The following is a 14,848-nucleotide window of genomic DNA, read 5'->3' as shown; positions in this document are numbered from 1 at the left end:
AGGACCATAATCAATAAATCACATGATCTGTTCCAAATTCAGGAGATCAGACGGTGAATATGAGATCCCACCAAATCACAACTTACCAACCAGCCATAGGATCTGTCCCATATCCAACTTATGGTGCCGGCCTTTATTAGTGTTTGTAGGGGGCACATATCCCCCACTTTTGCCTCTCATGTGACCGACCACCAAGCCATAGTTGACCTGTCATTGCTCCCACCGTGTCCTCCCTCCCTAACATTCACCATCTACAATTAACCAATTGCATTTCTCTAGCTACTCGCTTTATAAAACCATATACAAAAGAACCCGATTCTCACAACACAGTTATTTGATCCAAAAGATAGAGCAAAAAAAAGAAAGCATAGCCAAACTGCTCTGAAACTGAAAACCCCAGATGGCGAAAGAAGGTCTAGGGCTGGAAATTACAGAGCTGAGGTTAGGTCTCCCTAGTGGTCCAAGTTTAGTGGACAAAATCAAGGAGAAGAAGAGGGTGTTTTCAGAGATTAATGGGGGGGATGGGAACGGCGCCAACTCTGGTGACCGTGATGACTACCGGAAAGATCAAGCCAAGAGTCAAGTTGTGGGGTGGCCTCCGGTGTGTTCATATCGGAGGAAGGTTAACAGCTTGAGTGAGACTTCGAAAATGTACGTGAAAGTCAGCATGGATGGTGCGCCTTTTCTTCGTAAAATAGACTTGGGCATGCACAATTGCTATGCAGATCTTGCTGTGGCCTTGGAGAAGCTATTTGGTTGTTTTGGTATAGGTGAGTAGTACTCGATCTATATTTTCTTTTTATGCTTTACATATATATTAAGGCTTTATCATGAAACTTAGTGCGTTCTATGGTTTTCATATCAGAATAATTAAATAAAGAAAGAATCGCCTTTAAAAAAAAAAAAGTAAAGAAAGAGTCGACATCAATAGGATCAGTACAAAAATATAACGTTAAATTGAAGTAATTCTTTTATGAATATTAGGGTTTCACCATTGTATCTAATTGTATCAAAAAATTTATAAAATTATTCATTTATTTGATACAATTAGAAGGTTGAACAATCATAAAATTGATAAATTTTATAAAAATACAAAATTAATTTATTAAAAATAGGGTGAATCTAAGATTTTTCAATTTTGATACTGTAGCCCCCCAATCCTTTTTATGTGGCTCTTGCACCTTTTTAATTTTTACACTTTCTCCTTTTCAGAGTTACTAGCTTGCAATTCCTCCAAAATTTATGTTAATTCGGAGACCTTCTACCATACTCCATGATTTTCAAACATGAAATTTGTTTCTCAGCCAAATTTAACGGTAAAACATTTGAAGTACGAAATCTTCGGTTAATTAGTCCCTGGCTCAAAATTAAAATTCTAGTTTTTCGACTTATATTCATTGATTATTCCTCACTCTTAATCTTACTTATAATCTAATTCGTTAAATTAATATTAAATTTTGTCTTTAAATGTCGACAGGCGAGGTGTTGAAGGATGCAGACAGCTGCGAGTTTGCACCCATTTATGAAGACAAGGATGGAGATTGGATGCTAGTGGGAGACGTCCCTTGGGAGTAAGTTCTCTTTAATTCAAACTAACTCCTTTACTATTGATTTCAACATGATTTAGAAGTCATGTCAAAAAAAAAAAAAAAACAGTGCACACTAAAATTCTAGAATTATTATATAAAACAAGTCGAAAGTAGATATTTAGTCATCTTTAAAGTTCAAACACATATCACGTATCAGTTGAATTCGTCTATTTTTATTAGAGTCTGTGACACTGTAAACTTGATAAATTCAATAATTTCTTCACTCAGTTTTAAGATTATAATCACTTGAACTAAACGTACTAGATACGAGTCAATTGAACCAAGGAAGTCAAAATTTTCATGCTTCCTTATTGGGCGAGACTCTAAATTATCTCTAAGAACTAAATATTTCATGTTTGCTAATTGTGGGAAAGATGAGATGGTGACTAATGTAGGAAAGAAAATCAATCAATTGGGTCAACAATGGGTGTAAAGTGAAGTAGGGTTAACACTAATGAAGTCCTTAAAACCAGCACTTATTAGGCATGCATGCTAATTATGGTTTTGGTTATTTATTTCTCACATTATTTTCAATACCTAATCTTGGACCCCCTTGCTACACTACCGACATAAGCATTTCTTATAATGATGTCGGGCTGAATGATACAAATTGTCCTTTGGAGACAGTATGGCCTGGTCAAGCCGAGCCATTATTTTGTTCTTAAGGAGAAAATTCAAGGTCTTTCTAACCACATATCCAGTAGTACACAGTACTTGTGCATACATAATATTCTGTGTACTAACAACTTTTACGATCATCGGCATAGTAGTAAAGTTTCATCATATTAATTTTACGTTTGATGGTCTAAATCTAATTCCGACCAATTTCGCTTGCACCATCAAAGTTTCAGTAGAAACCTATTAATAACCTAAAATTTGTTTGTAATTGATCTACAGGATGTTTCTCGAGTCATGCAAGAGACTGCGGATCATGAAGAGATCGGATGCCAAGGGATTTGGAGTCCTGGAGTCCAAGGGCTTCCTCAAGGCAACGATGAAAGACGAGCCTAAATAACACTTCAGAAAAAATGAAAAATGGAGATCAATTAGTATAACGTACTGTCGTACCTCGTCTCTACCTACGACATCATATATGTTTGCAATTTTTTTATAGTTAATTTCTGGTAATTGTAAGCAGCGAATTGATCGAATTCTTGCATAATGTTTTAATTCCTGATGTGAAACTTTGATATTAAGATTGATTAAGGACACTAGAGAAAGAGGAAAGAGAATTCCCTCATCATTTGGTTGTAATATGTGTTTGAAATTGACAATTTATTTTACTGGATTTTTCTTTTGTTCAATGATAATTTCTTTATGACGCTTCCATTTGATGAAAAACCCTAGCTCCCCCACTCTGACCAGAGAAAGGTTAGAGTAAAACCCTAATCATGAATGTAAACCATAAATTCAACAACTTGAGTTATAAGCTTCCACCAATAAATTCACTGTACGTTGATCTTAAAAAATTGAAGAATTTGATCTTGATTTTAAGTGAGTGATAATGAAAATCAATCTAATATTATTTTTTTGTCAAAAATATCAATCCTATATGATGATAGCTTGTAATTAGCTAAGGGGTGGACCGAAATTCCTGGTGGCCAGTGTTCTTGGTTTGAAAAGGAGGGCAGGGAACATAAAAGAAGCAGTACTAGCTAATACTAGTACCCGTACTGCTGCTATGTATATTATTGTTCACTTGACGTTAAGGGAGGACGAGGGAACAAGAATGATGCTGTGTTCTCCATGAAATTAAAGTTTCTAATCATTTTTCAAATGGTTTAGAGTAGCTGGCTATTGTTAATGGGCATTTTGATAGATGTCAATCTATTGTCCCCATATAAGAAAACTAGGGTTTTACTATTCAAACCCAATTTTTCTGGCTTGTGAAACTTCCTACCCTGATGTAAACTTTTTTTTTTTTTTCTCCCTCTCTTTCGGAACTTGAAGAGAAAACAATTCATGTGTGCCCACAAGCCACGGTAGCCCTAGAGGTTGATAGGTAATCACTCAACCTGCTCTTTAACATTCTCATAGTAAGTGTCACCAAACATTTATTTTTTGAGTGAAACTGAATGAGAGAAATATGTTGCTCGGAAATTCGTGTGTTTAATATATTAGTGGTAATTTATAAAGTATTTTCAATAAATTTAATTTTAAACAAATGAAAAATTCTTTTTATTTTTTTATTTTTTTATATTTAAAGATGATCAAATGATTTCACTTCTACCCCATGGTGACTCGAACTTAATTAAGACCTGAATCTTAGGTATTGGGTGCTCTAACCATTGAGCTAACACCACTTCGTCAACAAATGAAAAATTCCAGATTTGAATTGAACATTTGGTTAACAAAATCAGGAGACTTGTTATCTGAATCCTAGACACATGGCAAATATCAATATTTCTCCTTTTGACTTTAAAATAGAAAGAACTTCATATATTATAAAAGAGGGTGAAGTTCTAGAAAGAAATCCCATGTTCTCATATTCTTTGTGCTTATATACATTAATTGTATGTTCCTATGCACATGATTAGTGCATAGCATTTAGCTCAAGCTTAATTCTAGTGCAGAATCATATTTTCGGTCTAATCTGCATTCCCACATAGCTCGATCGAACTTTTATTTTTATTTTTATATATATTGTATCGAGCTATGTACCGACCATTGACAAGTAACCTACTCTATCGAGTTTTATTTACCTACTTATTTAATCTTTTACTCAGTTATGTTTAATTATTTTTTAATTTAAATCAAATAATAGAGAATAATGAGCTAAAATTCATTTAAACTGGTAAATACCTCATTAGTCTTCACCATTAAATTTAAATCTAACTGAGTAAATTCTTTGATTCAGTGAATTCTTTGATGGGAAAAATTCACCAACGGTATCTGGACACTTAGGGGACTTTTAGAATGATACCTGAACTTTCAAAGTTATCAATGTGATACCTGGACTCATTTTTTCGTATCAACGTCGTACCTACGGTCAATTTCCGTCACGGAACAGTTAACTAGAGGCACGTGTCCGGCTCGTGAGGCACAAAATAAGGGTAAAAGACTAATTTACCCTCAAAAGTATTTTATTATTTTTTTTTATTCTTTATTTTTTTTGCTTTCTTCCTTTCTTTTTTTCTTTCTTGTTTTTCTTTTTCAGTTTCTTCTTCCCTCTACTTTCTTTCAGCTTCTTCGTCAGCAATCCGAAGGTCCGCCAAGTCGGGTTCTTCGCCGCCCCGGAGCCCATCGCCTCCTCCCCTCCTGTCTCCGACATTTCCCCCTCCAGCAACTCTCTCTCTCCCGTCATGATCATCCCGCCACCTCACTCCTTCGACGTCGAGTTGGCTTTCTCCCCCGGCCGGCCGCTCCGGTCCAACTCGGTTCGCCCTGCTGCGGCCGTGACGACAACGTTGATGGGGATTGGGGAGGAAGAAAAAAGAACAAAAGATGAAGCAGAGTTGCAGAAACTGCAGAAAGAAGAAGAAAGGTCGAAGACCAGGAGAGAGAGAGAGAAGATTCTTTTTGGTGTTTAATCTATCAGCTAAGAACAACATAAATATAAAGATCGTAGGGGTTTTAACATCGGCAGCTCGTGCCCAAGATGTGGGGAGTTGAGCTGTTGTGCAAGAGGTTGGCGGTTCGAATCTCAAATGTTCCAAGGTTTGTTTGTTTTGTTTAATTATTTGGTATCGCCTAAAAAGAGTATAAATATAAATTTTGGAGATAATATATCGGCAACAGTTCGTGCTCCAGTGGTGAGGAGTTGTTTTGTTGTGAGAGAGGTTGGGGGTTCAAACCTCATCTCTTCCACGGTTTGTAAATTTTGTATATTATTCGGTATCTCTTAAAACGTGTATAAATATGAAGTTTGGAGGTATTACATCGATGACAGTTTGTGCTCCAGTGGTGGGGAGTTCTTACGTTGTTGTGAGAGAGGTTGGGGGTTCGAATCTCATGTCTTCCAAGGTTTGTATGTTTTTTATAATTATTCGGTATCGCTTAAAAAGAGTATAAATGTAAAGTTTGGAGCTATTATATTGAGGTCAGTTCGTGCTCCAGTGGTGGGGAGTTGAGTTGTTGTGAGGGAGGTTGGGGGTTCGAACCTCATGTCCTCTAAATTCTGGAAGGAATTGAATTTTTGATCGATTTTAGGGGAAATTGATAGAAAAAGTCTGTTTTGCCCTCACTTTTTTTATCACGTGCCGGACACATGCCTCTGGTTAACTGTTCAGTGACGGAAATTGACCGTAGGTACGACATTGATACGAAAAAATGAGTTCAGGTATCACATTGATAACTTTGAAAGTTCAGGTATCATTCTGAAAGTCCCCTAAGTGTCCAGACACCGTTGGTGAATTTTTCCCTTCTTTGATTTAGTGAACAAGACCTCTTGCTTTTAATCATATATATTAATATGTGCGACATAATGTATATGGAGTGCGTAGCACAGTTTTGTTTTTGGTCACTTGATCTCGGGATGATATAATTAGATTTTTATAGAAATTAGTATATCGATGAGATCCATAACACTGTTTTGGGGTCACATTGGTCAAGAATTAGAGTCTTTAGATGCAGCTAATTAGCAGATTCTGTAGACATGCATGAATGTTATTGGGACTTCCCACTCCACGAATCTGCAGATGTACATGTACATGCACATGCATGAATGTAATTAATTACTAATTCAGGGTTTACATGATTAGAACAAATATTGTTATTAGGAATTAATGCTTCAGTTTTAATTCGACTCCCACAGTACGTTGCATGAAGTCATATATCATTACAGTGTATCGGTTTAAACCAGAACACTTGCTTAAATGGATTGGGGTTTGATTAATTGTACGTATAACCAATCCACCATGTCTAGCAGACTAGGATAAGAGTGCACAGACCTAGATCCAGTGTTAAGCAGCCTTTAATTAATCACTCAATCAAGTTCTCTATGATCTAGTTCGGCATATCTTATATTATGTGAAATGTTGCTTATTTTATAAGTTAAATAACAAAAGTTGTTTGGTGATATTTAATAAAACAATTTATTTAAAAAGTTATACTATTAAGTTGCGGCTTATAAAAGTTAGTAAAAGTTTAGTTTTCATAAGGTAAAAGCTACATCTACTTATCGTTAGCATTTCAGCTATAAGAACTACTAATAGGTAGTGAGACCTAAGAAATGAAATGTTGTTATTTTTTGTTAACCGTTCTCGATGCATGATCATTTCATTCTTGACACATTTTCAATTTTATGTATCATGACTTGCTTAACGTGTCGATGAGTTATATTGAGTGACGATGAAAAAGGTGATTGAGTGTTGGCCTGGTAATTTTCAATCCAAAACTTAAATATTGAGACACCCATATTAATTATGTATATCAGTTTATATATATTGGGGAGTGAAATTAACACTATTTTTTATAATCCACACTCCCATTAGAGTTTTTAAATATTACCTTCATCAACACATGATGCTTTTATTACCAAAATATCATAGTTTTCTAGAGATAAAATAAAAAAAAATAAAAAAATTAAGAAGAGAGTGTGGAATATAAAAAGTAGAATGCAAATTTCACTATCCTATATATTATGTAAGATCCTATAAATCAAAATGTCGCTTCTATTCACCATTATGTAAACTTTTATATTTGATCTCTTCTATGTTAGATGGTAACATGGGCTACATAATTGTTAACTTTTACATAGGAATGAGATCTCACCCAACCAAATTTGTACAAAAAGTGAGTGTGAAAAGAAATTTTCAATCCTTGTAGAACAATCTACGTCTTAAGAAAACTAGAAAAAGTGCTAGTTATTGGTGAAACATTTAGCTTTGATGATATAGTGCATTATGGGTTTACAATTGTCTTTCATGATACACATATATATCAATTTGATGTATATGCCCTACCATTTCATGCCTTTGCCTCTTTGGCTAACCAAATATAGAACCTATCTAGCTGTTTCAAGATGCCTCCATGTGAAGTAGATGCTATTGCTTTGATATCATGGAGACCTAAAAAGACATTTCTATTCATAACTAGAAATAATGCTGGCACTAATTGAAAAATATCTGGCTGTCTTGGTGCCTTCTACTTGGGAAAGATATTCCAAGAACTTGAGATCTCGATCAATAAGTTTTGTTGTAGCTTAGCTAACTCGATCCATTTCAACAAACACAATTCATTAGAGATTAGTGTACCCTTTTTTCTTCTTGTGGAAAATTAATAGGTAGAAAAAGTTGAAGCACATGACTAAGAGCTTTTGAGTGGGAAATCAAAAGTTAATAAGTCTCTAAGCTCCTTGCGTTATAATATAATGCATAGTGGCGAAGTAACCTAGAACAAATTGTTGACCTCGAACCATTATTGATCTAAATATACACCTACATTGAACCACTGACAAGCTCAACTACTAAAAGAATAATATTTAGTGAACTGCTTGATCCGTAGAAGAATTAGACTCAGTCACCAAATTCAAAAAGCCAAGTCCTTAATCAATATTGACCCTTCATTTATACTTAATAGGGCAATGATATAGGGTCTCAATGAGGCCTAAGATTTATGGCCTCAAATCCTAGGTGTCATGTCATGTAAGCAAATACAAATTTTATTTTCAATTCTACATAATATATCTTGTCATATCATACTATTGCAACACCAACTTTACCCTTTTATACTTCCTTTTAGATGTTAGGGGTGAATTAATTACAATAATGAATTTAATTAGGAGACGAAAAAAAAGATAAGCTATTAATTATGTATTAATTTAAGAGATATGTCTACAAATTCTTTGACCAATATTTTTCTTAATTTAATTAAATTCTTTCCTATAATTTTTCTCTCCAAATAGTATTAATATATTGAATTAGGTGTCAAGAAATAGGCATTAACTTTTCTTTCCAAACATTGATTAATTTCATCCAAAAAACTAGCATTAATAAATTGATTTTGGAAAATACGTATGTCTAAATTAAGAGGTAAGAAAAAATTTCATGTTAGTAGCAGCCATTAATTATCATCTACAATCTAAATATATGGGGGGGAAAATAAAAAAATAATAAACTCAAATATAACGTTTAAACCCTAGCTAATAAAGAGAAAAAAAATGAACAAAAGAATATATATATATATATATATAGGATTTTTCTCAGGTAAGGATGTCCTTAGTTTTTCTTATGGAACGGATTTACTGTTTTCACCCACTTTCCGATCACATTTTCACATCTTAGCCGTTCAGTTTTTAGATCCTAATGTATGGATCACCTCTGCAAAATTTCATCCAATTTGGTGATCGTTAAGGCGTCCAAAACTGCAATTTACACGAACGAACCGAATCTGTCGAACCGGAACCGTTCGTTTACATTGTTGTAATTTGCAGTTTTGGATGCCTTAATGATCACCAATTTGGCTGAAATTTTGCAGAGGTGATCTATACATTAGGACCTAAAACCTGAACGGTTAAGATGTGAAAATTTGATCGGAAAGTGGGTGAAAACCGGAAATCCGTACCTAAGAAAAACTAAGGACGTCCTTAGTGTAGCCGGACTGTATATATATATATATATATATATATATATATATATATATATAATCGTATGAACATGTATTTTTCACACTATATTTTCAAAATTTACAAGAACCCAACAAAGGTTGAATTCATATACATGTGTTAAGCAAATCTACTGTGATCGAATGTATGTGCAAATCCATTGATTGAATTACATGAAATTTTTCTATTCTTTTTTTTTGAATGGAAAGACGACAAACTTTATTAATACGAACTAATTGTTACAAAGGATCTCATCAAGTGCAGGAGGGACAATCCCACTCCAAGACACTTGCAACCCTGAAACAAGAGCACTACGAGCTAGCTTGTGAGCAATCTTATTAGATTCTCTATAGACATGGCAGAAGAAAGAACCAGCCATAGAAGTCAATGCCAAAGAAATGTCATCTACAATCCTCCCAATCTCAGAAGTATCCTCTCCATCTGCCTGAACAGCCTGAACCAACCGTAGACAATCAGACTCCACAATGATGGGAGTTAGATGAAATTGTAAGGCAATCTTACATGCCAAACGACCAGCCAACGCCTCCACCATATATGGAGAAGTCACATCATCACACCTGCAACAAGCCCCAGCCACTATATCACCCATAGAGTCCCTAACAACTACTCCAAGACCTCCATGACGTAAATGCATATTATACGCCCCATCAACATTAGCTTTTAGCCAACCAACAGGAGGAGGACACCAAGGTTTAACCTGCCTTCCCAGTGTAAGCTTATTTTCCACATTAACTGCCTTGAACGTATTGAACAAAGACATCACTTGGAAATGAACCTGTGCAACAGAATGGAATATACCAGACCAAACCCTTTGGTTTCTCTCTTTCCAAACTCCCCAGATAAGTATCAACAATAGATCAAAATCCTCATTCGACAAGCGAGAGAGACAGAAGCTTAACCAATCAAGCATAGAACTCATTGGTGTAGCCAAAACAGACTGCATGGAAGGGAACAGATTGAGCAGATTTTCACAAAGGCACACTCCCTGCTAATATGAACAATAGACTCCTCTGCAGCATTACAGAAATAACACCCATCTTGAAGGAAAACCCTGCGATCTCTAAGCTGAGAAATAGTAGGTAAAATTGAAGCGCAAGCTCGCCAAACATGAACCTTGATTTTACCTGGAATCTTTGCTGCCCAAATAGATTTCCAAATGGGAACTGAGACCTCAGAACTAGAACTAGCCGTTGTGTTGGGATGTAAAGCACCAACTGCCAATTTATATGCACTTTTAGTTGTAAACTTCCCTTTCAGATCAAAGTGCCAAACAAGTCTATCTGGCACATGATTAGAGCTAAGGGAAATAGAGGAAATAAGAGAGGCATCACCCGCATCAAAATTAGCTGCAATCACCTCTTTATCCCATTGTCCATTACGTAACAGTTCACTAACTAACACCAAAGAAGAGGTACCGTACCTGATAGCTAGGTCGAAACAAAACCGGCCTTGGGAGCCATGCATCCTCCCAAATTCTGATCCTCGACCCATCACCAACCTGCCACCTCACCCCACTCTGAAGAGTAGATCGTGCAGTATAAATACCGCGCCAGCAAGTAGAAGGACAACGAGCTACAGGAGCAGATAAGAGGTCATCATTAGGAAAATAACGAGCTTTAAATAATCTTCCAACCAAAGAGTTGGGGTTACGCAGAATTCGCCATCCTTGCTTGGCCAATAGCGCCAAGTTATGGGCGTACAGATCACGAAACCCCATCCCTCCTTCCTCCTTAGGCCGACTTAGACGTTCCCAAGACAACCAATGGATCTTCCTATTATCATCTTTGCTCCCCCACCAAAAACGAGCACACATCTGATGTAGAGAATCACAGAACTCTTTTGGCACACCAGAAATTTTTCTATTCTTGAATGGAGAAAAAAAATTGTTATTTAAATCTAAGCATGAGTGTAATGAAAACAAAAAATGAAAAGAAAAAAAACTAAAATAATTTTTTTAAGAAAGCCAAAATAACATAGTCATTAGATTTTGGAAAGATAAAATGGTATTTTTCTCAAGAGTTTTTTTTTTTTTTTTGAGAGAAACTGTCGATCAACTCAAATAAATCAGGAGGTAAACTCCTTAGAAAGTACATCAGTAATACAAGATGGAGTCTCTAGGCCCCAAAACAAAGAACTAGCAGAAGAACAAGCAAAACGAGCTAAAGTATGAGCCACAACATTGGCTTGACGATAAGCATGAGTAAAGTAAGAACCCGACATCTGTTGAAGATGAAAGGTAATGTCATCATACACACGACCAATAAAGGAAGTATGGGGAATGACTCTCTGCTTTGTTGCATGAAAAAGAGTAAGAGAATCAGTCTCAAAAATCACCGGAGAGAGACCTTGCTGAATAGCAAGTGAGACTGCCTCCCTCCCTGCTAATGCCTCCACCTGTTCTGGGGAAGAAACATGAGATATTGGAGCATAATAACCTCCCAAACATTTCCCCATATCATCACAGATAATGACTCCAATTCCCCCAGTACCAGTATCTTTATGAAAAGCACCGTCAACATTAATCTTCACCCACCCTGCATCAGGAGGTTTCCAGGGGACTACTCGCCGACCCCCTCCACCCTGTCCCTTACCCTGATGCCTCTGGTACTCCTGGAGACGAGCTGACAATAGTAGCACCACCTGGTTCACCTCCATACGTTTATTATCCCAGACTATATTATTTCTCTCCTTCCAAATACCCCACAAATTATAAACAAAAGCTGCCCATAAATTGGAGGCAAGTGAGAAGCACAACCCCCAATCCACTCCAACAACAACAACAACCGAGCATCAGAAGAGAAAGCCGTTCGTACTACACCAGGCACGGCATCCAACACTCCCCTCACATACGGACAAAGCCGACATAAGTGTTCAATTGTCTCTTCCCCCACTCCACAGAGAACACAAGGCCTTATCTCCAGAGGAACCTGTTTCGCAATCAATCTATCTATAGTACGTAAACAATTGTTCAACACCTTCCACAGAAAAATTTTAGCCGTACCTGGTACATTGGTTGACCATAGCTTCTTCCATAAATCTTGTGTCTGCAAAGGCACCGCTTGTACTATCTCCTCCTCCATTAAGAGCCTGTAAGCACTCTTAACGGAAAACAACCCTTTGGAATCAAAGTGCCACACCCAACGATCCTGAACCCTTCTATTACTCAAAGGAATAGACAAAATAAAAGGGATATCATCAGCATGACAAACATGTCGTATCAATGCTTCATTCCAGCAACCCTCATCATTCAACAAGTTACTGACCTTCCATAGTGCATTTCTGCCTCCCTGAACCGGTAATAATCGAAATGGTGCCTCTCTAGGTAGCCATGGGTCCGAAAGCAAGATATCATTCCCATCTCCCACTTGCCAACGTGCCCCTTTGACCAGAACACTTCTAGCCTCATAAATACTCCGCCAAGAAAACGAAGGTGATGGATGATGTTCAGCCTCCCAAAAAGAAGAATCTGGAAAGTATCTAGCCTTATACATTCTAGCAATCAATGAATTCGGATGTTGAACAATTCGCCAGCCCTGTTTAGCTAACATAGCCCTATTAAAAGCATGTAAATCTCGGAAGCCCAAACCTCCTTCCTTCCTTGGACGACAGAGGAATTGCCAAGACTTCCAATGAATTTTCCTTTGTTCATTAGAGCCTCCCCACCAAAAACGAGCACATCTCTGTTGAAGATCATCATAGATATTTTTTGTTAATTGAAAGCAGCTCATAGCATATGTAGGTAAAGATTGAGCTACCACCCTAATCAGAATATCTTTGCCAGCACCACTAAGAAGCCGACCTTGCCAATTCTGAAGTTTCTGATCCAGTCTCTCCTGAATATAATGAAAGGTACTAGTTTTATTCCTACCAACATACGTAGGCAAACCAAGATACTTCTCATGGGATTCCACTACCGGAACTCCCAAAAAATTAGCCAGCAAATACTGAGTAACATGATCCACATTTTTACTAAACGTAACAGAACTCTTGTGGAAATTAACCTGCTGACCAGATGCTTTACCATATACCTTCAATACATTACTAATTTTCTGACAAGCCTGTAAACTAGCATTCGCATACAGCATACTATCATCTGCGAAAAGAAGATGATTAACCATGGGAGCTCCCTCACAAATAGAAATACCTGGCAACACACCGAGATCAGCCTTTGTTTTTAACAAGGCAGAAAGGCCTTCTGCTCCGAGAAGAAACAAATATGGTGACAATGGGTCCCCTTGTCGCAATCCTCTAGAAGGTACCACATAACCCCGAGGTTTCCCCCGTACTAGAAAAGAATATCGGACAGAAGAGACACATTGCATAATCATCCGCACCAAACTATGAGCAAATCCCATACGCTCCATCACTTTCTGCAGAAACCCCCACTCCAATCGATCATAGGCTTTACTCAAATCCAATTTCAATGCCATAAATTCATCGCCAGCTCGTTTATTATGAATAAAATGAGCTAGCTCATTCGCTGCCAACGTATTATCAGTTATCAACCTGCCTGGAATGAAAGCACTTTGAAAAGGCGAAATAATTTGAGGTAGAATCAACTTCAACCTATTCGCAATAACTTTCGAACACAACTTATAAATTACATTACACAACGCAATTGGTCTCAAATCTGCCATAGTCTCAGGGTTAGCAGTCTTAGGAATCAGACAAATATGCGTGTAATTAATCTGTTTTAGCAACTGACCAGTCTGTAGAAAATTGTGTACAGCAGCAATAAGGTCATCACCTATACTCTCCCAATAATGTTGGAAAAAAAGAGGCGGCATTCCATCTGGTCCAGGCGACTTTGTGGGATACATTTGGAACAAAGCCTCCTTCACCTCCTGACAACTATATTGGGAACAAAGAGAAATATTCATCTCGTCTGTAACTGAAGGAGAAATAGCCTGAAGAGTTTCCTCCAAAGCCCCACCATCAACAGTTCCTGACTTCCTGCCTTGTAAATTTTCTCAAAATAGTTCACAACAACATTTTCCAGACCATCATCATCTTCTTTCCAGTTCCCTGCATCATCATAAAGACCGCCAATGAAATTTTTCCTTTTCCTGTTAGAAGCCTTACGATGAAAGAAACCAGTATTACGATCTCCCTCCTTAAGCCATGAAACCTTAGCTCTTTGACTCCAGTACAATTCCTCCTCTGATAGCAAACTCTCCAAACGTGCCATCAAAGTACCCCTCTCTGCCAATAAGTCAGCGACTCCAACCGTGAACGAGTTACCGATATTGCTTTTTGACGATCACCAAATACATTGCGCTGCCAAACATCTAACGCAATACTGGTTCTAGCAATCTTCTTGGACACCAGAAACATTGGTTGCCCTAGAACAGGGCGTTGCCACTGCTGCTGAACGATCTCATGGCATTCCTCATGCTTCAACCACATCGATTCAAATTTAAACCTATGATATCTCCTCTGTGAAACAACCGGAACTGCACTGATACAAAGCAAAACCGGAATAAGATCAGACTTGCTTGGCGGCAGATGGATCACCCGAGAATGGCCGAAACTATCAGACCACTCCACCGTAGCAACCACCCTATCCAACCTAACCTTCGTCTCCAAATCACTCCAAGTAAACGGGCATCCGTAATACCCAAGGTCCACCAATTCCGCATATCCCAGCGCCTCTCGGAAACCTCGCATTTGACTTTCTGATCGTGGTCTGCCATCC

At 37.4% G+C, this 14,848-nt stretch overlaps 1 protein-coding gene across 1 annotated transcript; it reads left to right on the top strand.

The window, feature by feature from the left end:
• The first annotated feature begins 289 nt into the window (after positions 1-289).
• LOC133725169 (auxin-induced protein IAA6-like) lies at positions 290-2,893 on the top strand. Its single transcript, XM_062152300.1, has 3 exons — positions 290-770; positions 1,478-1,571; positions 2,487-2,893. Exons 1-3 carry the CDS (start codon positions 401-403, stop codon positions 2,602-2,604), a joined length of 582 nt encoding a protein of 193 aa, XP_062008284.1. The 5' UTR covers positions 290-400; the 3' UTR covers positions 2,605-2,893.
• Positions 2,894-14,848: the final 11,955 nt, after the last annotated feature.

The sequence above is a fragment of the Rosa rugosa genome, chromosome 1 (genome assembly GCF_958449725.1).
Source record: "Rosa rugosa chromosome 1, drRosRugo1.1, whole genome shotgun sequence".
In the NCBI taxonomy this organism is placed as follows: Eukaryota; Viridiplantae; Streptophyta; class Magnoliopsida; order Rosales; family Rosaceae; genus Rosa; species Rosa rugosa.
The sequence above is the reverse complement of the archived record's forward strand: the minus strand, read 5'-3'. Positions and strand labels throughout refer to the sequence as shown.